At 42.8% G+C, this 27,656-nt stretch overlaps 1 protein-coding gene across 2 annotated transcripts in view; it reads left to right on the top strand.

The window, feature by feature from the left end:
• The window catches only part of KCNK10 (potassium two pore domain channel subfamily K member 10), a gene marked incomplete at both ends in the record, with an annotated part of 141,405 nt that overhangs the window by 62,927 nt on the left and 50,822 nt on the right, over window positions 1-27,656 (top strand). For both annotated transcript variants that reach the window (XM_081230055.1, XM_081230054.1), the window contains one exon: window positions 5,682-6,016. In XM_081230055.1, the coding sequence (XP_081086181.1) occupies window positions 5,682-6,016 (335 nt within the window). The remainder of the gene's footprint in view (window positions 1-5,681; window positions 6,017-27,656) is intronic.

The following is a 27,656-nucleotide window of genomic DNA, read 5'->3' as shown; positions in this document are numbered from 1 at the left end:
CGTTAGGAGGCAGATCCAAAAAAATATTGCTGTAGTTTAAGTCAAAGTGGGTTCTGCCTATGTTCTCTTCTAAGAGTTTTATGGTTTTTGTGCCAGTACCATGCTATTTTGATTATTGTAGCTTTGTAGTATAGTCTGAAGTCAGGGAGTATGACACTGCTAGCTTTGTTCTTTCTTTTCAAGACTGCTTTGGCAATTTGGGATCTTTTGTGGTTCCATATAAAATTTAGGATTATTCTAGTTCTGTGAAAAATGTCCCTGGTATTTTGATAGGGATTACATTAAATCTGTAGATTGCTTTGGGTAGTATGGACATTTTAACAATATTAATTCTTCCAATCCAAGAGCATGGGATATCTTTCCATTTCTTTGAATCATCTTCAATTTCCTTCATCAGCGTTTTAGAGTTTTCATAGTATAGGTCTTTCACCTCCTCAGTTAAGTTTATTCCTAGGTATTTTTATGTGATTTTTAAATGGGATTTAAAAAAAACTTTCTCTTTCTGATATTTCATTATTAGTGTATAGAAACACAACATATTTCTGTTTATTAATCTTGTATCTTGCAACCTTGCTGAATTCATTTATCAGTTTTAATAGTTTTTGCGTGGAGACTTTAGGTTCCTCTATATAGAGTATCATGTCATCTGCAAATAGTGATAGTTTTACCTCTTCCCTTCCAATCTGAATACATTTTTCTTCTTTATCTTGTCTGAATTCTGTGACTAGGACTTCCAATACTATGTTAAATATAAGTGGAGAGAGTGGGCATCTTTGTCTTCTTCCTGAATTTAGTGGGAAAGCTTTCAGCTTTTCACTGTTGAGTATTATGTTGGTTGTGAGTTTGTCATAAATGGCCTTTATTATGTTGAGATATGTTCCCTCTCTACACACTTTAATGAGAGTTTTTATCATGAATGGATGTTGAATTTTGTCAAATGCTTTTTCTGCTTCTATTGAGATTATCGTGTGATTTTTATCTTTCCTTTTGTTAATGTGATGTATCACATTGATTGATTTCCAAATGTTGAACCATCCTGTGACCCTGGAATAAAACCAACTTGATCATGGTGTATGATCCTTTTTATGTATTGTTGGAATTGATTTGCTAATATTTTGTTGAGGATTTTTGTGTCTATATTCATCAGAGATATTGGCCTGTAATTTTCTTTTTTTCATATCTTTATCTGGTATCAGGGTAATGGTGATCTCATAAAATGAATTTGGGAGTGTTCCATCCTCTACAATTTTAGAGGGGAATATTTTGAGAAGGAAAGGTGTTAGCTCTTATTTATATGTTTGGTAGAATTCCTCTGTGAAGCCACCCATCCTGGACTTTGGTTTGCTGAGAGATTTTTTTTTATTATAATTTCAATCTTACGTCTGTTAATGTTGCCTTTTTTTCCTGACTCAGTCTTGGCAGGCTGTACATTTCTAGAAGTTTGTCCATTTCCTCTAGGTTGTCCAATTTGTTGGCATATGACTGTTTATAGTATTCTTTTATGACTTATTGTATCACTGTGCTATCAGTTGTTATTTCTCCTCTTTCATTTCTTACTTTGTTTGTTTGGGTCTTCTCTCTTTTCTTCTTAATGAGCCTAGCTAAAGGTTTATTAATTTTGTTTATTTTTTCAAAAAACCAACTCTTGGTTTCATTGATTTTTCTATTACTTTTTGGTATCTATTTTATTTATTTCCTCTCTGATCTTTATTATTTCCTTCCTTGGGCTGACTTTGGGCTTTGTTTGTTCTTCTTTTTCTAATTTCTTTAGATGAAAGGTTAGGTTGTTTATTTGAGATTTTTCTTGTTTCTTGAGGCCTGTATTGCTATAAACTTCCCTCTTAGAACTGCTTTTGCTGCATCCCATAGATTTTGGAAAGTTGTGTTTTCATTTTCATTTGTTCAGGGTTTTTTCTGATTTCCTTTTTGATTTCTTTGTTGACTCATTAGTTTTTTAGTAGCATGTTGTTTAGTCTCTGTGAATTTGTGCTTTCCCCATTTTTCTTTCTGTAGTTGATTTCTAGTTTCATACTTCTTGGTTGGAAAAAATGCTTGATATAATTTCTATCCTCTTAAATTTGTTGAGACTTGTTTTGTGGCCTGGCATGTGACCTATCCTGGAGAACATTCTGTGTGCACTTGAAAAGAAAGTGTATTCTGCTGTTTTTGGGTGGAATGTCCTGTATATATATATCTATTAAGCCCAACTGGTATTGTGTCATTTAAGAGCACTGTTGCCTTGTTGATTTCCTATCTAGATGATCTGTATATAGATGTAAGTGGGGTGTTAAAGTCCCCTATATTATTGTATTGTTCTCAATTTCTCTCTTTATGTCTGTTAATATTTGCTTTATATATTTAAGTACTCTTGTATTGGGTGCATATATGTTAATGAATGTAATATCCTCTTCTTGTATTGATCCCTTTATCAATATATAATGCCCTTCTTTGTCTTTTGTTACAGACTTTTAAAGTCTATTTTGTCTGATGTGAGTATTGCTACCTCTGCTTTCTTGTCGTTGCCATTAGCATGAAATATCTTTTTCCACGCCCTCACTTTCAGTCTGTGTGTGTATTTAGTTCTGAAGTGAGTCTCTTGTAAGCAGCATATAGGTAAGTCTTGTTTTCTTATCCAATCAGCCACCCTATGTCTTGATTGGAACATTTAGTCCATTGACATTTAAAGTAATTATTGATAGGTATGTACTTATTGTCATTTTGTTATTTGTTTTCTGATTGTATTTATAGTTCTTCCTTGTTCTTTTCTTCTTCTTTTAGTTCCTTCACTTATTTGATGACTTTCTTTAGTGGTATGCTTGTTCCTTTCTCTCTTGTTTTTGTGTATCTGTTGTAGGTTTTGACTTGTGGTTACCATGGGGTTCATATGTGCTGACCTGTATCTATTTGTTTTAAACAGGTAGTTCTTCAAGTTCAAACACATTCTAAAAGATCTACATTTTTTTCTTCTCCCACATATTTTATTTTTGATGTAATATTTTTCATCTTCATGTTTATCCCTTTACTGATTATTGTAGTTATACTTGATTTTACAACTTTTTTGTCTTTTAATCTTTGTACTAGCTTATTTAAGCAGTTGATCCTCAGCCTTTACTGTATATTTTCCTTTACTAGTGGTATTTTTCCTTTCCTATAGATACTTCTTCTTGTAGCCTTTTCTTTTCCACTTAGAGAAGACCCTTTAACATTTCTTTTAGGGTTGGTTTAGTATTGATGAACTCTTTTAGTTTTTGCTTATCTGGGAAGTTCTTTATCTCTCTTCAATTCTAATTGATAATCTTGCTGGATAGAGTGTTCTAGGTTGCAGGTTTTTCCCCTTCAGCACTTAAAATATATCATGATACTCCCTTCTGGCTTGCAAAGTTTCTGCAGAAAAAATCAGCTGATAGCCTTCTGGGGGATACCTTGTATATGACTCTTTGTTTTTCTCTTGCTGCCTTTAGAATTCTCTCTTTATCTTTAAGTTTTGCCACTTTAATTATGATATATCTTGGTGTGGGTCTGTTTGGGTTCATCTTGTTTGAGACTCTCTGTTCTTCCTGGAGTTGGATATCTGTTTCCTTCTTCAGATTTGGGAAGATTTCAGTCATAATTTCATAAAATATATCTTCAACCCCCTTCTCTCTCTCTCCTTCTGGGCCCCCTATGATGTGAATGTTGGTACACTTGATGTTATCCTAGAGATCTCTTAAACTGTTCTAATTTTTAAATTTATTTTTCTTTTTGCTGTTCTGATTGGGTGATTTCTGTTATTCTGTCTTCCAGATCCCTTCTATGTTCTTCTGTGTCACCTCATCTGCTGTTAATTCCTTCTAGTGTTTCTCATTTCAGTTATTGTATTCTTTGGTTCTGACTGGTTCTTTATTATACATTTTTTAGTTCCTTGTTAAAATTCTCATCTATTCTTTTACCTAATTCAGTTAGTATTCTTATTACTAATGCTTTGAATTCTTCATTTGGTAACTTGTTTATTTTGATTTCATTAATTATTTTTTCAGGAGTTTTCTCTTGCTCTTTCAATTGAGAAAATTCCTCTGTCTTCTCATTTTCCCTGTCTTTCTCTGTCTCTATGAAATTAGGTAAAACTGTTACCCATTGCTCCTTATGTTGGAGCATTCCTTTACAGTCTGAGTCTGCCAGTGGCTTTGGTGGGAGAGCTGGATTTGATGTGAACACAAGCCATATCTTTCCTCAGGTTGTGCTGGCAGCTATTATCTTGGTAGGAGGTGGGGATGGAGATGGAAGGACTAGGGCTGGAGCAGGTGTGAGCTGAAGCTTCTGTGCTAAGTGTCCATCATCACCCTGTGGGGGAGCAGGGTGTCAGGTTCCAAGTTGCTAGAGAAGAAGCCGTGAAAGTTGGGCTTCCAAACTGGCTCAGTTCCCTTCAAGTATGTGCTCTCCCCCTCCCAGCACTGGCACCCTCACTCCAGAGTAGAACAGTACTGGAGCAAGAGGAGCTAGCGCAGGCACTCAGTGAGGGCTTGGGTACAGTCCGTGGCGGTCCAGCCACCATCAGAGATCTGGACTGCCTCTCATGTGCCACTTGTATAAGTGAAGCAATGGCTGCCTCTGCCCTTCTCAGATGTTGCTTCAGGTTTGAGCTACCTCAGTGTCTCATGACTAAGGTCTTTCCTTGGTCATGGCAGCTCTTATTCCAGTGTGGAGCTGTGATGGGAGGCAAGCAAGGCTGGAATGTTCACTTGGACCAGGCTGGTGTATACACTGGGGAAGTCATGGGAAACCAGTTGGCCACCTGCTTGATTTCAATTTGCCCTCTCGTCCCTTCTTCAGGAGCAAGCCAGCACAAGCACGCTCCTCCTGAGTGGAGTTCAGGCTTCCCACAATCCTCTTGTTAGTCCCACCAGCCCTCCAGGGGGTCGTCTTCTTTTTGTAGGACCCCAGGGTTGGGGCACCCAATATGTGGCTGGAACCACTCACTTCCCAGGGAGTGGCTCCACCCATGAAATCTCCCTTCTCCTCTGAGTCCCCTCCCAAGAGCACAGGTCTCAACCTGTAGATGTATTTTTGATGTGTTCGTAGGGGGAGGTGAGTTCCATGTCTTCCTGCTTCTCTATCTTGATCTGAGTGTCACTGTGTTTGGTTTTTGACTCTTCATTATAGCAAGCTCACCCTTCTTTTGTTTTGTGACCATAGACCTGGATAAAAGAACTTTTAAACTTGCTAGATGCTCATCTCTTCTATACTCTTGGTATTACCTAGCCCTCAGCACTTGGACAATTCTGCTGGGTATCCTTCTCCTACCTTTTCTTCTCCAAATTGAACAATATGTCTCTTTTTAAAATATCATGGTTTGTTGTGTATCTTACACATCACTTAACAAGGAAACTAAGAGAGAAAATAAATGAGAAATAACAGAGACATGGCTTTCAAATTTGGACCCTTGTAGAGAAATATAAACATTTCAGACTCAATGTTATTTTTTTTTTGTGAAAACTAGAACTCCTGGTGCTCACTGTTTTAGAATTCAACAGACACCTAGCAACTGATTGAATTCCCTCACTGCAGGCTTGGTGAACCAATTTTTAATCCTCACATTTGAAAGCTGGCTTGAGAAAGACATCTGTGCTTTGTTTCCGACAAGTTTTGGGCTTTGTGTTTATAAACAAACTCTCTTTTCCCCTCTCACCCACCCCGTTTCTCAGTGGCCGTTCCTGCAGCAGCGCCCCCGGTGTGCCAGCCCAAGGGCACCACTAACGGGCATTACGCGGCCCCACGCCTCTCCATCTCCTCCCGAGCCACGGTGGTAGCCAGAATGGAAGGTGCCTCCCAGGGGGGCCTGCAGACCGTCATGAAGTGTAAAACAGTGGTTGCCATCTTCGTGGTCGTGGTGGTCTACCTCGTCACGGGCGGTCTCGTCTTCCGGGCATTGGAACAGCCCTTTGAGAGCAGCCAAAAGAACACTATTGCCTTGGAGAAGGCAGAATTCCTGCGGGATCATATCTGTGTGAGCCCACAGGAGCTGGAGACATTGATTCAGGTGAGCAAGGAGTGAGTCAACAGTAGAATCACCTGTTGGGGGGAGAGTGTGATGTTGGTTTTGTCTTTCTGGCTCACTGAGCTTCGCCGTTGGTTGAGATGCTACTGATGGTCAGGGAGGTCCTCTCTGGGAGGTGACACTTGAGTGGAGACCTGTGACAATGTGGGGGAAGAGGGGTCACATGTACAACGTAGGAGCAGGCTGTGTTTTGTATCACGTGCTTTTGCGTGTGGTGGCCAGAGGCAGCAGCAGGCAAAGGGCTTGGGATTTTCAAATTCAAGGCCACTTATATATGCTGATTAACTTTTAAATCTGTGTGAGATGCTGGGGTAAGAGGGTGGCCTAGAAACCAAAGAAAGAAAGAATTTTAAACAAGCAGGGATGTATTAACCTGTCGAAGGTGAATGAGAATGGAACAGAGAAAAGGTCACCAGCTGTGGGATGGGTAGGGTGTTAGTGACTTGAAAGAGGCTTTGTTGGGTTTGTGAGGATGAAATAATAAGGATAACAGTAACAGGACCAATCAAGGTTGCTATTTTTGAACACTTACTGTGTGTCAGGCACTGTACTAAAGCCCTTCCATGCCTTGGATATTAAGGGAAAAATGTTCATAAAAAATGGAGGCAGAGAACTTTGGGCCCCCGCCTACAGAAACAAGGCAGAGGAAGGGGTGGGGCGACCTTGGCAGGGGTGATGTGAGGCTGGGAAGGGATGTGGGAGACAGGGAGTCATCTAAGGTGGCATAACAGGAGGAAGCGCAACAGGAGGCTTGAGAAGTGAGCAAAAGGTGGAGAGGACCGAGTCCTGGGAAGAGGGAAGGGAAGTGGTTTAGAGCCCAGCAGATGGGCTTCACCTTGGAGGTGAGGCAGGATGACAGCCTCCAATCTACACGCCCTCCTGAGCCACAAGGAGTAGTGGTGGGGGGCGGTGACATTTATGGAGGCAAGGGAGAGTCCCATCTTTCTGTGGGTTCTAAAGTTTGGAAGACAGAGGGATGGAAAAGACAGCTTTCACAATTCCTTCTGGCTCTGGGATTACCGGCATTAAATTCTTTTCTTTTAAAAATTAATTAATTTTATTTTTGGCTGCGTTGGGTCTCTGTTGCTACGTGCGGGCTTTCTCTAGTTGCAGCGAGGGAGGGCTACTCTTTGTTGTGGTGTGCGGGCTTCTCATTGCGGTGGCTTCTCTCGTGGCGGAGCATGGGCTCTAGGCGCAGGGGCTTCAGTAGTTGTGGCATGTGGGCTCCAGTAGTTGTAGCACCCGGGCTTAGTTGCCCCGTGGCATGTGGGGTCTTCCCAGACCAGGGATTGAACCTGTGTCCCCTGCATTGGCAGGCGGATTCTTAACCACTGCACCACCAGGGAAGTCCCACCAGCGTTAAATTCTAATGGCTAAAAAAAAATTCTAATGGCTACTACAAATTAGGATTCTGTAGGATTCACAAGTCTGGGCTGGCTTGTTTATTTATCTATTTCCAGCTACACTGATAGGGTAGGGGAATTCTGAGGCTGCTTATGATCTGGCCCCTTCATAGTAGTTGTAGTCTTTTAAATTAGTTTCTATAATCTGACTTGACTCTTAGATTAATAGAAATATACATTTTTTTCCTGGGAATACATATGGTTTCATACCTATATCCTACAGTTTTTATTAAAAAATAAAACCTTGCAATTCTAAAGGTCAAGGGGCAGTGTTTCATATCACTCTTTCTTAGGTGGCCTTGTCTTTTTTTTTTTTTTCTCCTTTCATGGTAAAATGCTACCAATCTGTCACTAATCTGTGCCAGATTTAAGGCTCATAACGGTGTAGAGAATGGAGGAAATAATTCTGGAGTAATTTTCAGTAAGGAACTTATTATACATGTTGTGGTGATATGTGGTGAGATCCTTTTTATTTAGTTGCAATACATGTAATAACCTAAAAGGTGGTCTGAATTGAATCTGGACTTGTGCCTGAATTTTTTTTCCTTAGACAATGAGATCTTGAGGAAAAGGATCATATCTTATTATCTTTGCATCCATGTGTAGCCTCTGCGTGGCTTTACATCTAATTACTACCCAACAGAGAAATGCTTTTGGGATGAGCTATCAAACTAAATCTATAACACTGGTAATGCCATGAGACACCTGAGCTTATTCATGCATTTATTTATTAATTCCGTATTTCTCTATTGTTCATTCTTTGGCCTTCTACTTTATGAAAGAATTCAGTGGCCAGAATAAAGGACAGAATGGAGGAGGTAGAGATTCTAGTTCTGGTGTTGCTGTTAAGACCCATCCTTTGACCTCGAAGATTTCTCTGTGAAATGAGGGTGTGTGTGTGTGTGTGTGTGTGTGTGTGCGTGCGCGCGCGCGCGTGCATGCCTTTAAGATCATTTTTATAACAATTAAAACATATACCCTTTAGTAGGCACCCGTTATGAGCTAGGCCTCTTCTACCCATCATCTCATTTAGTCTCTCCAACAACCTTCTAAGTTGGTATAATTATACCCATTTTACAGGTAAAGAACTGATGCTAAAAGAGGTTGTGTAACTTTCCAACCACCAACATGATAGAGCTGGGATTCAAAGTGAGGTCTGCCTGGCTCTACCCTGCCTCGCCCAATGAGTCTACAGCCCTTGAAGTAGCGTTTACTTTAGCATAAGCTTAACTCTCTCTTAAACATTCGCTTTATGTTCAACACTTTCCTGAATTTTAGCAGAGTCAAAAGGCATTGGAGTTCTTTGCTCTTTAACAGAAAGCATTTCCTCTTTTTTCCCTTTATACCCATTGACTATCAATCCTGAACATGGGATACTTTAAGATCTCCATCTACTCTGATATAAGGATTTATACTGGTGCTTACCTACAGTTTTTTGTAGGCTAAGCAGTTAAAAATGCTGAACCTGTGTCAGTCAAGAATCAAATTATTATGGTTTATAAATAAGATGAAAAGACAACCCTCAGAATGAGAGAAAATATTTGCAAACGAAGCAACTGATAAAGGATTAATCTCCAAAATATACAAGCAGCTCATGCAGCTCAATATCAAAAAAACAAACAAACCAACCCAAAAATGGGCAGAAGACCTAAATAGACATTTCTCCAAAGAAGATATACAGATTGCCCACAAACACATGAAAGGATGCTCAACATCACTAATCATTAGAGAAATGAAAATCAAAACTACAATGATGTATCACCTCACACCAGTCAGAATAGCCATCATCAAAAAATCTACAAAAAAAAAATCTACAAACAATAAATGCTGGAGAGGGTGTGGAGAAAAGGGAACCCTCTTGCACTGTTGGTGGGAATGTAAATTGCTACAGCCACTATGGAGAACAGTATGGAGGTTCCTTAAAAAACTAAAAAGAGAAATACCATACAACCCAGCAATCCCACTACTGGGCATATACCCTGAGAAAACCATAATTCAAAAAGAGTCATGTACCACACTGTTCATTGCAGCTCTATTTACAGTAGGCAGGACATGGAAGCGACCTAAGTGTCCATAGACAGATGAATGGATAAAGAAGATGTGGCACATATATACAATGGAATATCACTCAGCCATAAAAAGAAACAAAACTGAGTTATTTGTAGTGAGGTGGATGGACCTAGAGATTGTCATACAGAGTGAAGTAAGTCAGAAAGAGAAAAACATATACCGTATGCTAACACATATATATGGAATCTAAAAAAAAAAAAGGTTCTGAAGAACCTAGGGGCAGGACAGGAATAAAGACAGATGTAGAGAAGGGACTTGAGGACATGGGGAGGGGGAAGGGTAAGCTGGGACAAAGTGAGAGAGTGGCATGGACATATATACACTACCAAATGTAAAATAGATAACTAGTGGGAAGCAGCCACATAGCACAGGGAGATCAGCTCGGTGCTTTGTGTCCACCTAGAGGGGTGGGATAGGGAGGGTTGGCGGGAGACGCAGGAGGGAGGGGATATGGGGATATATGTATACATATAGCTGATTCACTTTGTATACGGCAGCAACTAACACACCATTGTAAAGCAATTATACTCCAATAAAGATGTTAAAAAAATTTAATATGGTTTACCCTTCACTGATTCCTTCATAGAATGAAAGTGTCCACACTTTTGGACCAGGGGGCATCCTCTCCACTCTACACCTCTGAGCAGCACTGTATGTAGTGCTCATAAGAAACACAGTGTTTGGGAGGGTTTTCAGTGTGGTGTGTTATAAGCTGGAAAAATAATATTATTGTATCTCACCGATATTTTTATTGTTGTATCTGGCTGGTCAATGGTATTTTTCTGGTAGTGTCAGGACTCTTGGCTGGATTGAGTGCACCCCTCATAAAGCTAATCTGGAAGGTGTAAATCATGTTATTAATAATAAAAACAGAATACCTGGAACAGATTAACCCCCGTGAAATGCCTTGATAGCTTAAAAGGGCCATAGCTGGGGAGGGATTTTCCAAAGACTTAAACCACTTTTATGAGGTATGATGGGACTCTGGAGGTGACAGATGGGTCACCATCCCTGACCCAGATGCTGCTATGGAGGAGACTGTTTCATTAATTAATTCATCTATGCATTCTTTAAGTTGCTACAGAGCTTGTTACATCAGGTAACATGCTAAGTGTTGGGGATAGAAAAGATGAAGATAAAATACACCTTGAGCAAGTTGTGAACTTCTCTGTGATTCCATTTCATTATCAATAAAATGTGCCTAAAATCCCTCACCCTTAGGATATTGAGAGGATTAAATTCTATAATTCATGAGAAGGGCTTTGAACTGCTCTTGGCACGTGGTGCGCACTCAAACAAAAAGATAGATATTGCTGCTGCTGTTTATAGTATTATTCAAGGAGCTCAGAATTTCAAGCAGTGGTTCTTAGTGGAGAGTGGGGGTTGCTTCCAGGGGGCATCTGACAATGTCTGGATACATTTTCAATTGTTGGAGAGATGCTACAGATGTCTAGTGGGTAGAGGCCAGGGATGCTGCTCAACATCCAACAATGCCCAGCATATCCACTCATAACAAAGAATTATCCAGTTTCACATGGCAGTAGATTGAGAAACCCTAGAGGAAGAGGCATATAAACCAATAACTAGAATTCATTGGAATGGAGCTATTTTTTCCCCAGTTTTATTGAGATATAATTGACATATATCACTGTATAAGTTTAAGGTGTACAGCATAATGGTTTGAACATTTATTGTGAAATGATTACTGCAGAAAGTTGAGTTAGCATCCATCACCTCATATAGATCCAATAAAGGGAAAAATTTGTTTTTCCTTGTGGTGAGAACTCTTAGATTTATTCTCTTAACAACTTTCATATATAGCATGCAGCAGTGTTAACTATACTCATAAAGTTGTACATTACCTCCCGAGGACTTACTTATAATTGGAAGTTTGTACCTTTCCACCACCTTCCTCCAACTCCCCTTTCCCCACCCCCCATCTCTCATCTTTTTTCCTATGAATTTTTTTAAAAAACATTTCACATATAAGTGAAATCATACAGCATTTGTCTTTCTCTCTCTGACTTATTTCACTGAGCATATCCTCAGGGTCCATCCATGTTTTTGCAAATGGCAGGATTCCTTCATTTTCTAATGGCTGAATAATATTACATCATATATATGTAAAACTCACAACTTCTTCATCCATTAATCTATGGCCACTCAGGTTGTTTCCACGTCTCATCTACTGTAAATGCTGCTATGAACGTGGGGATGCAGATACCTTTTCGAGTTAGTGTTTTTCTTTCCTTTGGATGTGTTCCCAGAAGTGGAATTGCTGGATCATCTGGTAGTTCTGCTTTTATTTTTTTGAGGAAACGTCATACTGCTTTCCATAGTGGCTACACCAGTTTCCAACCCCATCAATAGTGCGCAAGGGCTCCCTTTTCTCCACATTTTCCCCAGCGTCTGTGATCTCTTGTCTTTTCGATGATCACTGGAATGGCGCCCCAGTGAGGCAAACAGAGGTCAGGGAAGATTTCGTGGCTCTTTGTCTCCTTTAGTCCCTACAACGATTCTATGAGGATAGTCTTTTGTGCCACTCGCAGAGGAGGAAACTGAGGCAGCAGGAGGTGAAGTTACACGCTCAAGGACACCTGATTAGTGAGTGGAGGATCTCAGATTCACTCCTGGGCAGTCTGACCACTGTCCTGTTCTCTTAAACACCATGCATGGGAACAGAAACGTGCAATACGGAAGGAGTTCATCATTCAGGACCCATCGTGAAGGGCATCCCACCGGCATGTGGAGCCCGTTGAGGGAGATGCAGATGGTCCTTGTGCCTTGAGCTGAGAGGTGTGGGCAGGTTGTGGGAGGTGAGCTTGGGACGGGGGCAGGGGCTGGATTTGAGGTGCCCAGAGAGCCTTGCCGAGCGGTTTGGGCTTTGTGCTGCGGGAAGTGGGGGAGTCACTGAAAGATTTAAGAAGGTAGTGACACGATGGAAACTTTCTTTGGAAAGGTAACTCTTTGAGCGCTGAGGATTTAGGGTTGGAGGAAGGAGAAATTGGAGGAAGTAAGACCAGTTCGGAAGCATATTGGGACCTCATCGGTGGGCCATGCCGAGATACAGTGAAGGGGCCACATTTAAGAGAGTCTGACAAAGCAAACTTGAAGACGACTCATGTCCCGTTCAGCAAAGAAGTCTGGAGTGCCTGCCCTGTGCTCCGCCTCCCTTCCCGTTCAAGCAGAGGCCATGTGGGTCGGGGAAGCCCGGCGAGCGGCACCCACACTCTGGAGTTAATCTTCCTGTGTTAAATCTTTTTCCTGCCCGTGGGCTGTGTGACCCGGGTGAGAAAGGGAGTCACCCCAGGCCTCAGCTTCCCTTCTGTAAAATGATGATTATGGTAATAGTGTCCACTTGTTAGGGAGGTCTGAAGATTAAACAAAAAAGCTCAGCTACTTTGAGCTATTGTGATCGCTACTATGTATCTGTTAGGGAAGGCAGGAAAAAGAAATATAGGGAACCCCTAAATTATTATTATTATTATTATTTTTTAGTGAAACAAGTAAAGTGTTTATTAGGAGGAAAAAGAGTACATGTGGATAGACACATGGGCGGACTCAGAGAGAGAGTCGTGCCCTCATGGTAGTTTGCATCACCTATATGGGGCATTTCTTCCAGGTTTCCTTTGGCCAGTCATCTTGCTTTGCCTGGTTCTGAGTCCGTATTTGGTTTATCTCAGGGTCCTCCCAAGCATGTGCACACATCTCTTAGCCAAGATGGATTCTAGCGAAGAGGCCTATGGATAGGTTGACATCACTCCCGTTTTGACCTCCAAGGAGCCTTTCTGTGCATGTGCAGTCGGGAAGGTCTCCTCGACCACAAAGATGAGAAATACGTGGTCTCTATCTTTTTTCTGGGCAGGGCTCAGCCTCTGCTATTATTCTTCTGCTAAATATTATCTTCATCTTGGAGTATCTGTCCACAGGGGACAAAATCCAGCTGCTCAGCCTGGGGCCCATCTATCTCCTGCCTCAAATCCTCCCTGAGAGACGTAGACCCCGAGAACTCTTCATTGGGAAGATGAAGGGCAAATGTCTGTCTTCTGTAGCTTCTTCAGGCTGGCATGGGGCTCATAGACCCTACCTAGTTGGGGTCACGGAGCTCTCGCCCTGTCTCATTAAGGGCCCCAGCGTGACTTCCGTTGTTATTTCAGCAGGATATGCTGTGGGGAGTAGAAAGCCTCTAAATTATGCGCATCCTGGGGTTCTGCTAAGGGAAAAGAGAAGAAAACTCCTGAAATGCACTTTGGGGCTTCAAATCCTAAATTTGATTTGCTTCGATTGTTAAAGTGTAAAGTCCCTTTCACAGAAATGACTCCCCTGAGTGCTGAGTTGGGCTGCTAACACCATTTGCTGTGTTGATGTGGCTTGAGCCCAGGGAAGTAACCTAGCCGTTTTCTGTGTCATTGAGAGGGCTTACCGTGCCACCTAGATAATCATCCCAGCTTTGATGGGGACACTTGGCCTCAGATCTATTAAGTAGACACCGGGGCTGGCCCCATGCTCTCTGTTCACCCTGACTGTTCCTCTGTGTGGTTTGAAACACATATTGGAGAACCTCAGGGACCCAGAAGGCTCAGGCAGCCCCAAGGAGTGGGTCACCAAGACAATGGGATGACCAGTGACTCCAGAGTGTGACTGAGTGAAAGGGCCTGCATCCTCTGGGCCTGATTGCTATTTATCCCTCAGTGAGGCATGTCCATCTTCTAGTGTGGTGCCCTGGGGCAGGCTGACTAACCTGAGCCGGGCTTCAGCAGTTCAGTCCACAGAGGGCACAGAAGACCCATTCATCTCTGGAATCTTACCCTTGAGACTCCGTGAGAGGGTCTGCAGATGACAGTAAGAGGGAAATTTCCTGCAGAGCTGTTGTAATAATAAAAAATAGCTACCACTTATTGGTTGTTTACGTTCCTCTAGGCATGTTTTAAGTGCTTCAATCCTTTAATTCATTGAACCCCTGCAACAAACCTACAGGTAGGATCTATTGTCATCATTCAATTTCATGGATGAACCAATAAATTCGAAGAAATTAAGTAATTTGCCCAAGGCCACACAGCTGATAGGTGGTTAAACTGGGATTTGAGCCTTGGGATGCCAGACTCCAGAGCCCATACGTCTAAGCACTGTGCTAGACTGCTCACTTGTGTCAATGGTCAGTACCCCCTACACTACGTCTGAGCCTTTTCTTAAAGGTTTTACCCCAAGGAAAAGATTGGAGGGAGAAAGAGAAATTTTTAGGGAAATGTGGGCTGACATGGTACTATAGCACTCTAAATATGGACCGTTGTGTTTTCAAAGAAGGGGGTGTCAAGGAGGGGAAAGAGCATGGGCATTGGAGTCAGATAGACTTGGTCTTTAACACTATTATACCTAAGGCTGCTTTTCCTATGATGGGGATGGGGCAGTCCCTCTTCATTGGGAATAATGGGAGGAGGGAGCGAGTTAACCCACATAAAGTGCTCAGCAGAGTGCCTGGCATAGAGTTGGCATTTAGGAAACACTATTTCCCCCCGTCCAGCTTTCGTCTCCATACATCTTATGGAAAAACCCCAACAAACTTTTTTGGCCAAGCCAATACATTGAATAGGTTTTTGAAGTCACAGTTTCCATCAACTCAGTTAGACAGTCACTCCATCCCAAGAACGTCTTTATCCTCCATGCTCTCACAGGCCACAACTGCTTACTTCCCTACCCCCAGTGCAATTGTTGTAGGAACTTCCCACCTGACTCATCTTGGAGAAAGTAATAAAACATTCAACCTCTGTAACCGTCAAGGGACAAAATCATGAGGCTTCACTGACTGACAGGGGAGGGAAGAATGCTTCAGCTTGCGTGGATGAGGATCTGTAGTGGTCATTTTTCAGGTTGTGACTTTTTATGTTGATGGGTAGGATCTTTGCCACTGGTTTTCACTGTATGATCGCTTAGGGATTTTTATTTTTTTTGCGGTATGCGGGCCTCTCACTGTCGTGGCCTCTCCCGTTGCGGAGCACAGGCTCCGGATGCGCAGGCTCAACGGCCATGGCTCATGGGCCCAGCTGCTCCGTGGCATGTGGAATCTTCCCGGACTGGGACACGAACCCATGTCCCCTGCGTCGGCAGGTGGACTCTCAACCACGGCTCCACCAGGGAAGCCCAAGGGATTTTTATCCTGTGCTAATAAATGGTTAGAGTCTTGGATCCTTTGCTCAGTACTGGGGCCTCAAGATGTATTTGATGGATACTGTTTGACACCACTGATTAAGTCCTGACTGGGTGCAGGCTTGGGGCCAGGCAGTTTACATGTGTTCCTGAGCCTCATTTTCACTCCCCATTATTCCAAGTGGTAGCCGCTGTTACCGTCCCCGTTTACCAAGGCTAGGTGCCCCGGTTAAGTCCTCGCAACTAGCTAGTGGCAAAAGTGGGCCTGGAATCTGGATTTTCCCACTCCAAAGCCCATGGTCTCTTCATCAGGCTGTATCCCTGGCTCGACACAATGGGGCTGGAGAGCGTGTAATTGTATCAGGACAAATTCCTCCTAAGGGAAAATCCACTTAAACCACAGGATGGGAAAGCTCCTTCCTGAGAGTCAGTGCTTGCTTTCTGACACAGATCCCCGTTCTCCTTCTCCCCTGGATTTTTAACGCTCCCAGCCTACGGAGAGCATCCGTGCCAGGGCCAGGTGCTGAACTGTGGGCCTCTGGTATAGTGACTCACTTCACTGGTGGCGGAGGAGTTAATTTGAGATATGGGCGGATGCAGGAGAGGACTGTGTACAATGCTGTGGTCCTGGGCATGGACCTTTGATGTTGTCATGGTGACCAAAGCTGCTATTCTGCAGATAAAGGGAAGGCCAGAGATCTTGAGCTGTCAAGCTTTCTCCCCACAAGCAGGAGATGTTGGTTAATTTGCGTGACCCATGCACATTTCCCAAGGCTGTGACATTTCCATTCTCTTCTGCCAAACCTCAAATCACTCACTCACTCTCCTGCTTACTCACTCCCTCATTCGTTTATTAATTTGACAAATTTACTGATTTACTCAATGCTAAGTACTGGGGCCATGATGGTGAATAAAAGGCAGACATGGTCCCCGACCTCTTGGAGCATTATGGCTAGGATGGGCAAACATCCCAGCTTTTGTGGATCTGGAATATTTGTGAACAGTGGCCCTTTTCCTCTCAAACGTGGTTTGAAAGATAAATTGTACGGTCACCCTACTGATTGGTAGTGGGAGAGGCAAACCTTATGCATATAATCACAGACATAAGTGTAAATAAAACCAGATGAATGCTACAAAGGGGTGGGGGAACTGGAGCTGTGAGGCAAGTGAGCAGACTTGATTAGTAGGACAGGGGTTCTGGGCGGAGGGAGCTGTCAGGCCCCTGTGGGTGGAAGGAAGCCGGGATGTCTGGGAACTTGAGAGAAGGGGAGTGTAGGTGGCCGGAGGTCCATTAGCAAGGGGAGACTGGTAGGCATTTAGGTTGGAGACAGGCAGGGGCAACACCCTGCAGGGCCTGATGTTGGATTTTATCCTAAGAGCACTGGGAAGCTCTGGCTGTTTCAAGCAGCAGGGTGACGTGATCCAATCAGTCAGTCCATTGCCATTTTGGTCCCTCATAGAAACCCAGAGTAGAGCAGTGGTAGTTATGAGCTGGGTTTTAGTCATACGTTCATCCATTCATCAACTAAACATTTATGGAGTGCCAACTATGGCACTTTGCTAACTGTTATGCTCTGGATTTCTGAACTGATTTATCCTCAGAGGTGCCAAAACTCAAGGCCTGGAAGAAGCCTTCGTGGGCCCTCCATGCTACCTGCTTGGCCTGGTAGCATCAAACACTCACAGTTGCCTCTATGCTTATTAGACTCTATTAGCTAGTCATCATTTTCTCACCTGTCTCTTTCCCAGCATTGTGAGATTTTGAGGTTGAGTCTGTGTCTTTTATCCTTATATCCCTGATGCCTGGCACAGTGGGTGGCCCGTAGAAGTTGCTTACAGTTTGAGAAATGAATGAATGGTGCTTGTATATCTGTTTTGGAGACCAAGAGTCCTTCGTTTATTTATTTTATTTTATTTTGGCTGCACCTGAGGCTTGCAGGATTTTAGTTCCCTGACCAGGGATTGAACCCAGGCCATGGCAGTGAAAGTGCTGAGTCCTAACCACTGGACCGCCAGGGAACTCCCCTTTCATTTAGAACCTTCACAGAAGCAAAGCAGAAAGTGATTTTGTTTCTGTGCTCTAGAAGACCTTTCCTCTCGGTCTGGTTGTCAAGAGTACTTCTTCCATGTTCTTTATGCATGAGCAGATTCCCTTGGTGTCCATAGCCCCAAAGTTTTACATATTTGGGAACGTAATGATTTTAAGGAAAGGATGGTGCCTGAGACATCCATTCAGCAGCGAGTGGAAATCCTTGCTGTGAGTGAGTGCAAAGCCAGATGAGCCTTCTTCCCTGCCCTGAGCCCTCCCTTCCTCCAAGCAGCCTTTTGTGCAGGAAGTCTGGACCACAGCCGAGGCAGCAGGTGACCTCTGGTGAGCGCAGGATCGGCATCTTTGTGCCCAAAGATGCAGCTCTGGCAAGTTGAAGCAACTCCCCTGGCTATTGCCCTGAAGTCAGAGGCACTGCCCTTTCTTCAGCGAAGTGGTCATGCAGAAGATTGTTCAATGTGTGCAAGATCGGGCTTGCAGCCCCTGGCCTGTCTCTACAGGCTTACACTTCATTATTATTATTGTTTTTATCCCTGGGGTTGTTGATTCCATCACTGTTTAGGGAAGAAGATCTAAAGCTTTTAAGCCAGAAATTAAAGAACTAATGGCAATTGGCATGACACTAGAAAAATGATTTGCAAATGAGAAGTCAGTGTTCTTAAAAAACTCTCATAAAAATAAAACAAAATCCAGAAATGAATGCTACGGTGTCGGTGTCCACATTTATCTACAAATGTGAATGTGTTTGCTCCTCATTGAAGGTGAAGCAAAAATGTCATTTAACAAGATTTATTTTTTTATTTTTAAAAGTTTTATTGGCGTATAGTTGATTCACAATGTTGTGTTAGTTTCAGGTATACAGCAAAGTGAATCAGTTATACATATACATATATCCACTCTTTTTTAGATTCTTTTCCCATATAGGCCATTACAGAGTATTGAGTAGAGTTCCCTGTGCTATATAGTAGGTCCTTATTAGTTACTTATTTTATATATAATAGTGTGTATATGTCAATCCCAATCTCCCAATTTATCCCTTCCCCCACTTTTCCCCCCTTGGTAACCATACATTTGTTTTCTACATCTGTGACTCGTTATTTTAACAAGGTTTTTGTGGTGTGTGCCTCGTACAATTATTTTCATTACTCATAATCAGTTGTATTCATTTTATTTTTTATGTTTTTATTTTTTTTGTGTGGTACGCGGGCCTCTCACTGTCGTGGCCTCTCCCGTTGCGGAGCACAGGCTCCGGATGCGCAGGCTCAGCGGCCATGGCTCACGGGCCCAGCCGCTCCCCGGCATGTGGGATCTTCCCGGACTGGGACACGAACCTGCGTTCCCTGCATCGGCAGGCGGACTCTCAACCACTGCGCCACCAGGGAAGCCCCTGGAGCTGCTTTTGTAGCACAGTAAAAAAAAAAATTTTTTTTCCCCAGAAATTGGATAGACTCATCTTTGATAGGAATAATCTGAAGTACAGAGAGAGCAGTGCATACATCAAGCATTCTCCTCAGGACCAAGATGATTTTTCAACATCACTTGGCAGATTTGTTTTTCAACCTGTAGAGGCTGAGTCCAACCTGAGATGAAAGGACGACAGTTAGTTAGTCTGAAAGTTTATTGATCTTATCAGAGCACACACATATATCTCTGCTTCCTTAGTGGACTTGATGCGTTAAAATGTCTCTTATTTCATCCTTCCATGTAGTCAAAGAGACAGAGAAAACTAATTCTACATGGTAAGGCACAATTTGGAAGGTAGAAGGTCTCCTGCCAGTATGGCTTGGTCCCATATGACAATGTTTGGCTACATGAGTCATTAGTGTATACCCAGGTGCTAAGGAACAGAGTTTTAGAACATTTTCTCCCCAAAGAATTAACTAGTGGTAGCACGGAAAGCTAGCTTCCTCAGACCATAGGCTCTGGATGTGCCATCTAGCTCATCTTGGGTTTCTCTATCTTATTCTTCAAACAAATTCTCCACTCACGCTTTCCAATCTGCAGGTGACCTTCACTTTACATTTATAACCAGGTCGTAAAGCACCGATGAAAGCCTGCTGCCTGAATCCCCGGGACAGAGGAAAGGCTAATATTTGCACACAGTTAGATACTTAGGGCAGCAGGGAAATAAACACCATCACCATATCCCCCATGGCACTGAAGGTGCCTCTCTCTTTGCCTTTTTATGGCCTGGCCTGGTTTTTGTGAGCTTTTATTTGTGGGAGACTCTGCGGTAGTGAGTCTGTTAGACGGGCTGGTCCACTTGGGCCAGCACAGGCCTGACTGCCACACTGGCCATCTGCCTGGGTGGGAGGTGAGGACCTGTGCACATCAGTCCCCCTCTCCCTTGACCTCTTGTAGACATGTGGGGTGTCCCAGCCTAGTGGGGAGCCAGCCTGCTCTCCAGAGGCAGGGAGCTGGGCTAAGAGGGTCTGAGATGGGGATAAAGAAGAACACAGAGAGAAGCTGCCTTTCTAGCATTTAGGGCGATGATCTTCCTGTTGACAATGCAAAGAGTATCCACTTGCTAGCTTTGCCGGTCACTAGATGTGGCAAGGTACTCAATCCGTCTCATGTGTCCCATGGGGATGCCCATCTCACAGGTCACCGCGAGGGTTAACTGAGTTAATCTATGCACTGCTAAGTACTCAGGATTCCTGTTATTATTAACGTCGTCACATATGAAATGACAAGGCATGCTGCCTGGAGTCATGTATACATTAAAAAAGATTCTGACAGCAACCCTGCAAGGAAGGGTACCTCATTTTATAGGTAAGAAAACTGAGGCTCAGAGAAGCTGAGTACCTTGCACAGGCTAGACATTGGCACTTTATCCATGAACTTTCTCTGTTGCAAGAGGAACATATGAGGTGCTTATACTCTCTCTCTTTCTGTACTGAAGTGAAGACTTCTTGGAATCAAGAAGTGCCTTGCTGGGGGTGGCTCCAGGTTTCCTCTCTGATGCCCTCCCACTGTTGTCTGAAGTATGTATATGATGTGGCTTTGCACTTGGATGTGAAGGAGCCCCGCCCCATGCCCCCAGCCCCAGCATGGTCACTTCTGCTGCTGTGAAATATTTATATGTGAAATGCTTCTGAAGCAGGAGAAATAAAAAGCAACTGTGGCGAACAAATTAATATCATACTTCCACTTCTCACCTGAGGCCCTTCCGCAACAAATGTGTGAGGCTGTGGAAGGATGCTGCTACCCTGTTGTCAGGGTTTTGAGTCATTAGGGGCATTGGTGAGTTGTAATAAATGTGGTCTGCCAGTTGCCCTTCTCTGTCTCCCAGGGGTTGTGGCTTTCCTTCTGTCCATTAATGGCTGAAAGTATGCCCGCTTTGAATGCATTTATGAAGCCACTTTCCACCACGACCCCCTCCTCTTGCCTCGACCCCTGGCTAAATATCTCCTTCGTAAATCCTTTTGCTGACTGTGCCCTCTCGAGATTAAGAACGTTGTAGACCTAGAGCCACCTTTGTGCCCTCAGATGAGGTCATTTCCTTTTGTCCCCGTAGTATGAGCTGTTAGTAAAAGGATCATACGTCCTGTCTTATGCCTGTCCTGCAGTCCAAGCATAATCGTGCACAAGGCCCTTTTCCCTCTGCAAGTGTCCTGGTTTGGACAGTAAATCAAACCATCGCCATGGTTATTAGCGTCTGTGTATATGGTGCCAATCGGCTGCGTTCTTCAATCTCAGACAAGCTGAGTGATCACCTCTCCACCTTTGTTTGTCTTCCTTTTTGGTGCCATATGAGGAAGCAGAGAAACAGATTGTCTCACCAAGTACACAGATCATAGGAGAAAAGCCACAGACAGTTAGTGGTCCCCTGTGGGCCGTCATTCATCCCAGAGTAGCGATAACACTCATGATGGTATCTTGTGCTGCCCGGAACAGTGATTTATGCAACCCAGCATTGCCTCATGGGATGACAGCACCAGGGGAATTCGGTGGGCGGGGGGGGGGCGGGTTTCGAGGGCTCTTTATCCCCTTCTCATTTTGGGAGAGGCTGCAGTTTCTCTGTTATACCTTTCTGGTGGTCCTAATGCAGGGGAGGAAGGAGGATAGAGGAAGCAGGAAGAAAAGAGATTCTTTTATTTATTTATTTTCCAGTTTTATTGAGATATCATTGACATATAACATTGGGGAAGTTTAAGGTGTACAACGTATTGATTTGATATACTTATTTATTACAAAATGATGACCAGCATAGCATTAGCTAACATCTCCATCATGTCGTAGAATTACCATTTCTTTTTTGTGGGGAGAACATCTAAGATTTATTCTCTCAGTAACTTCAAGTATATAATACAGTATTATTAACTGAAATCACCATGCTATACGTTAGATCCCCAGAACGTATTCATCTTATAACTGGAAGTTTGTACTCTTTGACCAATATCTGCCCTCCCCACCCTCTAGCCCCTGGCAATCTCCATTCTACTCTCTGTGAGAAGCAGATGTTTAAATTTATTTTTATTGGAGTATAGTTGATTTACAATGTTGTGTTAGTTTCAGGGGTACAGCGAAGTGAATCAGATATATATACATATATATATATATCTCCATTTTTTTCAGATTCTTTTCCCATATCGTTTATTACAGAATGTCAAATATAGTTCTCTGTGCTATACAGTAGGTCCTTGTTAGTTTTCTATTTTATATATAGCAGTGTGTATACGTTAATCTCAATCTCCTCATTTATCTCTTCCCGCTACGTTTCCCCTTTGGTAACCATAAGTTTGATTTCGAGATCTGTGATTCTGTTTCTGTTTTGTAAGTAAGTTAGAAACAGATTCTTTTAGATCTTACCACTGTCACCAACTCTTCCTCCTCGTTCTTTATTTTTTAAAAAATAGGACAATCATTATATTTCTTTGTGTTGGACTACTTTCTTATGTTTGTCTGTATTACAAAGAAATAAATTGCTTTCCTCTCACACCTCTGGGAAGATCATGTGCCTACGTTTATTACTTTCATTTGTTCACTCATTTCTTATTTTTTTCAAGCAATCTTTTTTTTTTAATGTATTTATTTATTTATTTATTTATTTTGGCTGTGTTGGGTCTTCATTGCTGCGTGTGGGCTTTTCTCTAGCTGCGGTGAGCAGGGGCTACTTTTCTTTGTGGTGCGCGGGCTTCTCCTTGCGGTGGCTTCTCTTGTTGCGGAGCACGGGCTCTAGGTGCACAGGCTTCAGAAGTTGCAGAACTCAGGCTCAGTAGTTGTGGCTCGCGGGCTCTAGAGCGCAGGCTCAGTAGTTGTGGCTCATGGGCTTAGTTGCTCTGCGGCATGTGGGATCTTCCCGGACCAGGGCTCGAACCCGTGTCCCCTGCATGGGCAGGAGGATTCTTAACCACTGCACCGCCAGGGAAGCCCCACTCATTTCTTATTGATTGAAACATTCATTTATGAATCGTTTACTGGGTAGGAACTGGAAGTTCTAACTGACAGGCTAAAAAGGAAATTCAAAAAGGGGTGGAATTAAATTTTCACGTGGGACCCTCTTATCTATAGTATGTTTTTCCTGAAGCTTGAAACTCTCACATCACATGTAGTTTAATTGTCTTCTTTTTGATCCTCAGAAGACGTCTCTGAACTTGGTAGTGGTTGATCGTGTAACTGAACACGTGATGCTCATTAAGTCTGAGATTGTGGCTTAAAATGATGCTGATGTTGGTTGAACCTCTCTACCTTATAACTGATCCTTTAAGCCAGACTGTACGTGGCTCAGTTTCATCATTTCATTATCTACGTGCTTGGACACTTCTAATGGACTGGCTTATCTTCACTTTTGCAGCCTGAATGGAGAGAAAGAAAAACAAACAAACTTAAAAGCAAATGCATTTAATTTTAAAAGGCTTTACTTGGGTTCAAACAGTTAAGATTATTAGAAAATACTTTATAAAATTAATAATGTTACAATTCATTCAGAACTACTGAGTTAAAAATGATGCTATTGTTTCAAGTGATAACAGTCCGTTTATACTGGGTTTGCCCTGTAGCTACATAACCTGAGTTTGTTAATTCATTTTAATTCTGCTTGTTTGCTGGAGTCTTTCTGATGTATATGATCTAGATAGAATCAAACCTCATTCCTGGGGTTGGGGATCCTCTAAAGTCTTACCAAGAGGTTGGTGACTTGTGAGAGACCTTATTTTTCTCCTTCTTACTTCTGGTTTTAAATCACATTGTGGCCCACAATGCCCATAACAATCCTTATGTTTAAAACCACTTCCCCAGGGCCTTTGCTTGTATAGCCCACTTTACTGAAGATTTGGGGGAGCGAGAGAGGAATTTATATCACACATATGAAGCAAGTTAAAATTGGGTACTAGATGGACCTGCTTTTCAGAAGTCTTGGGCATTGCTGTAACTGAGCTCAACTGACACTTAGTCTCCTTTGCTTTCCTCTCTTCTTCCTTTTTTCGGGGCTTTCTCTCTGTTTTCTCTGTTCCCTCCCTTTCAGACTATAAAATCAACCTTTCTCCATTTTTATTTATTTATTTTTAATTTAAAATTTAATGCTGAGCTATTAAGCTCTCACCAGCTCCAGCAGCCAAATAAAGTTTGGTGCCCCCATTGACATGTTCAAGGAAGTAGTCTAATTAGAAATGATCGCTTGTGAGGTCCCTTCTGTCTAAATCCTTGGACGATGACAAGACTTCTCCCTCATCTCTGTCTGGAGGTGAGCACAGGGTGGGGGAGGATGAGTGTGTTCTGGGTACCATATGCAGAGGAAAGGGCAAAACAGTGGCTTTGGGCCAGTCAAGACTTGAATTCTGGCTTCTCCACTTCCTGGCTGTGTGACCTCGGGCAAGTTCCTTAACTTTCCTGAGCCTGTTTCCTTATCTCAAAAGAGCGATAATATTCCGTAAGTTCTTGCAAGTTGTAGAAAGGATAAAATTGAATAACACACAAGTTGTGGAAGGGATAAAATGGAAGAACACTTCTAAAACACCTGCCTCAATGTAGATACTCAACAAATGTTAATTTCCTTTCCTTTCAACCGATAGACACTTTCCTTCAGGGTTACATATGTAAACATTAAATATTTATAAATTGCATAATTCAAAGAAAAGAAACTTGAAAAGGAATCTTACGTTGGACTTTTTGATGAAGCAAGTAATTATCCCTGCCTGTCTTTACTGCAAATCTGTACTTTTATACGCAGCACTTGGTCTGCTTAGGATATTTATGTGTAATTCTCAGCACAGTGGGACCTGATTGAACTCAAACTCTTTTTGCAGCTTCATAGAAGTTGTAAATATTAGGTATTGATGGTGTGATCTGTGGCTACCTAAGCGACTGGGGCCTGGAGCTGTCCCTGAGGTATTATTTCCAGGTAGTCCCATCAGAGCTGAATAGACTATGAGGCTATAAACACTAGTTAAGGCCTGTGGCTTGGTCTGATGGCGCTCAAAGTGTAGTGACAATGGATATTTTACCAGCAGAAAGGACTTGGCATCTGTCTTTTCTCTAAAGCAGAGAATTGCATAGCCCCTGATGAATAAGTGATCCTTGTAGATGATTAGGCCGATTTAAACCACAGGCAAAGACACATCCCATGCTGCTGGATTTTAAATTCTGGGGTGCCAGGGTTTATGTTAGAAACAGTGGCCAGTATAATATTTCATGTTCTTAGAGGCAGGAAAGAATAAACTAAAGACTTAAACAAAAGAGACTTTTTCTTTTGTCCAGTAAGTTGTCTAGGGGGTTTGCAACAGAAACCATATGTGACCCACAATTACTGTCCGACCTTTTCTGGAAAAGGGTTGATCCCTGGTCTAAAGAGTTTGAAATATCTCAGATCAATGAAGGCAAAATGTTACTAACAATGATTGACTTTTTCATTTGTAATCTAATTTATGGCAACCACTGTCTGCTTGTTTTAACAGAGCTTTATGGGCATTATTTAGGATGAATATAATCCCATTGCAATATTTAATTGTGTCTGGCAAAATTCACATGGGGTTATTACAGTTGTGTCCAGGGAATGGAGACTCTAGAAGTAGCTCATATTTCTGTCACCTCCGTCTGAAGCCCCTACCTTCCCCACCACAGCTCACCTGATTGAAATCTCTTCCTACCCTCTTCCCTGGCCTGAAGGAGTTTGGCAGGGTGAGCTCAGGAAGGGCTGCTGAGGAATTTTCCACCTTATTCTGTGCATGCTGAGAGTAGGGAAGGATTTCCAGCAAGGGAGTGTGTGATCAAAAGCCTGTTAAATGTATGGGTGCAGAAGCGTAAGTCCTTGGACGGGGGCATTTTGTGGAGGCTACAAGGTACAAACTGAACCTCCTGGAAGAAATGGGGCCCAGATTAGACCCTGAAGCGTGGGCACCTTTGTGGGAGGGCAAAGCAAAATTCCAGAAGTATGAGGGGATGTCTCATAGAGTTTCCTGCCCAGGGCTGGAGGCTTTTTTTTTTTTTTTTTTTTGCGGTATGTGGGCCTCTCACTGTTGTGGCCTCTCCCATTGCGGAGCACAGGCTCCGGACGCACAGGCTCAGCAGCCATGGCTCACGGGCCCAGTTGCTCCGCGGCATGTGGGATCTTCCCAGACCGGGGCACGAACCCGTGTCCCCTGCATCGGCAGGCGGACTCTCAACCACTGCGCCACCAGGGAAGCCCTGGAGGCTTTTATAGTATAGCGTGAGATGATGTTGCAGCATCAATGTGGCCAAGTCACTGGGAATTTTAAGGTGTATGGAACTCCAAATCCGGTAGCCAGTGAGGAGTCATTGTTGTTTATTTTTAAAAGGAGCCGTGTGTGTATGTGTGTGTGTGTGTGTTTGCTGGGGGACAGTGAAATGACAGTCACAAAATTGTCAACTATTTGTTAAACCCTGACACAGTGCTGGGCATTGGGCTATGCATATTACATGAATCATCTCATTTAATCCTCACAACGACTCTGTTTGGGGAAGGCATTGTTATCCCCAGTTTGCAAATGAGGAAATTTGGGCTTAGAGAGGTTAAAATAACTTGCCCAAGGATCTGAGGTGATGAATGAGCAGAACCATGACAGTCTGACCCAGGAGCCAAGCTCTTAACTCCTGAAACAAGCTCAGTGTAAAACATTCCAACAAAACAGAAAAAGAGAGTGAAAAGGAGCTGAAACCCTGCCTCCCGGGAGTGACCACTTTGGGTGCCAGTCCTTTTAGACATCTTTCTATGTATATGCACAACAAGATGTATGCGTTTTGCATAACTTCTGCCAGGATTGGGTAAATCCTATGCCTGCAAATTTTACATAAATGGCAACATACTATATATGGATTTTTTCCCCCAATTTAAAACTAATTTTCTAATTTTAACAAGTGGATGTATAGTGTTAAAAAACAAAATTCAGGGACTTCCCTGGTGATCCAGTGGTTAAGACTTGGCGCTTCCACTGCAGGGGGCGTGGGTTCCATCCCTGGTCGGGGAACTAAGATCCCACGTGCCACACGGCGAAGCCAAAAAGTAAAACAAAAACCAAAATTCAACCGAGTAGATTTGAAGATCTAATGGGCTTTACTCAATGATTTATGAATCAGGCACCATCCCATCTAGCAGCTAGAGGGGTCCTCCCAGGGGTTGCACAAAATGGAAGGTTTTTATAGGAAGAGAGTGGGGCAAAGGAGCTATTATCCAAAGAAAAGAAAGGATTATTTTTTAGGTCAGGACATCTTCTTTGGGGGTAGAGGGGGAAGGAATAGCAGGGGTTTTATCATGCACATTGCCTCTTTTCCTCTGGGGGAGGAAGCAGGTCCATGAGACAGGCTGCCTCATTGGTGCTGACCAGAAAATTCCAGACTGGTTGATTAAGATTACATTTCTGGATAGACCTAGAAAATATAATATTTAGCGAGGTAACTCAGGCAGAGAAAGACAAATACTACATGATATCATTTATATGTGGAATCTAAAGATAATACAAATGAGTCTATATACAAGACAGAAATAGACTCACAGACACAG

The sequence above is a fragment of the Mesoplodon bidens genome (assembly GCF_964165515.1).
Source record: "Mesoplodon bidens genome assembly, chromosome: 3".
In the NCBI taxonomy this organism is placed as follows: Eukaryota; Metazoa; Chordata; class Mammalia; order Artiodactyla; family Ziphiidae; genus Mesoplodon; species Mesoplodon bidens.
The sequence above is the reverse complement of the archived record's forward strand: the minus strand, read 5'-3'. Positions and strand labels throughout refer to the sequence as shown.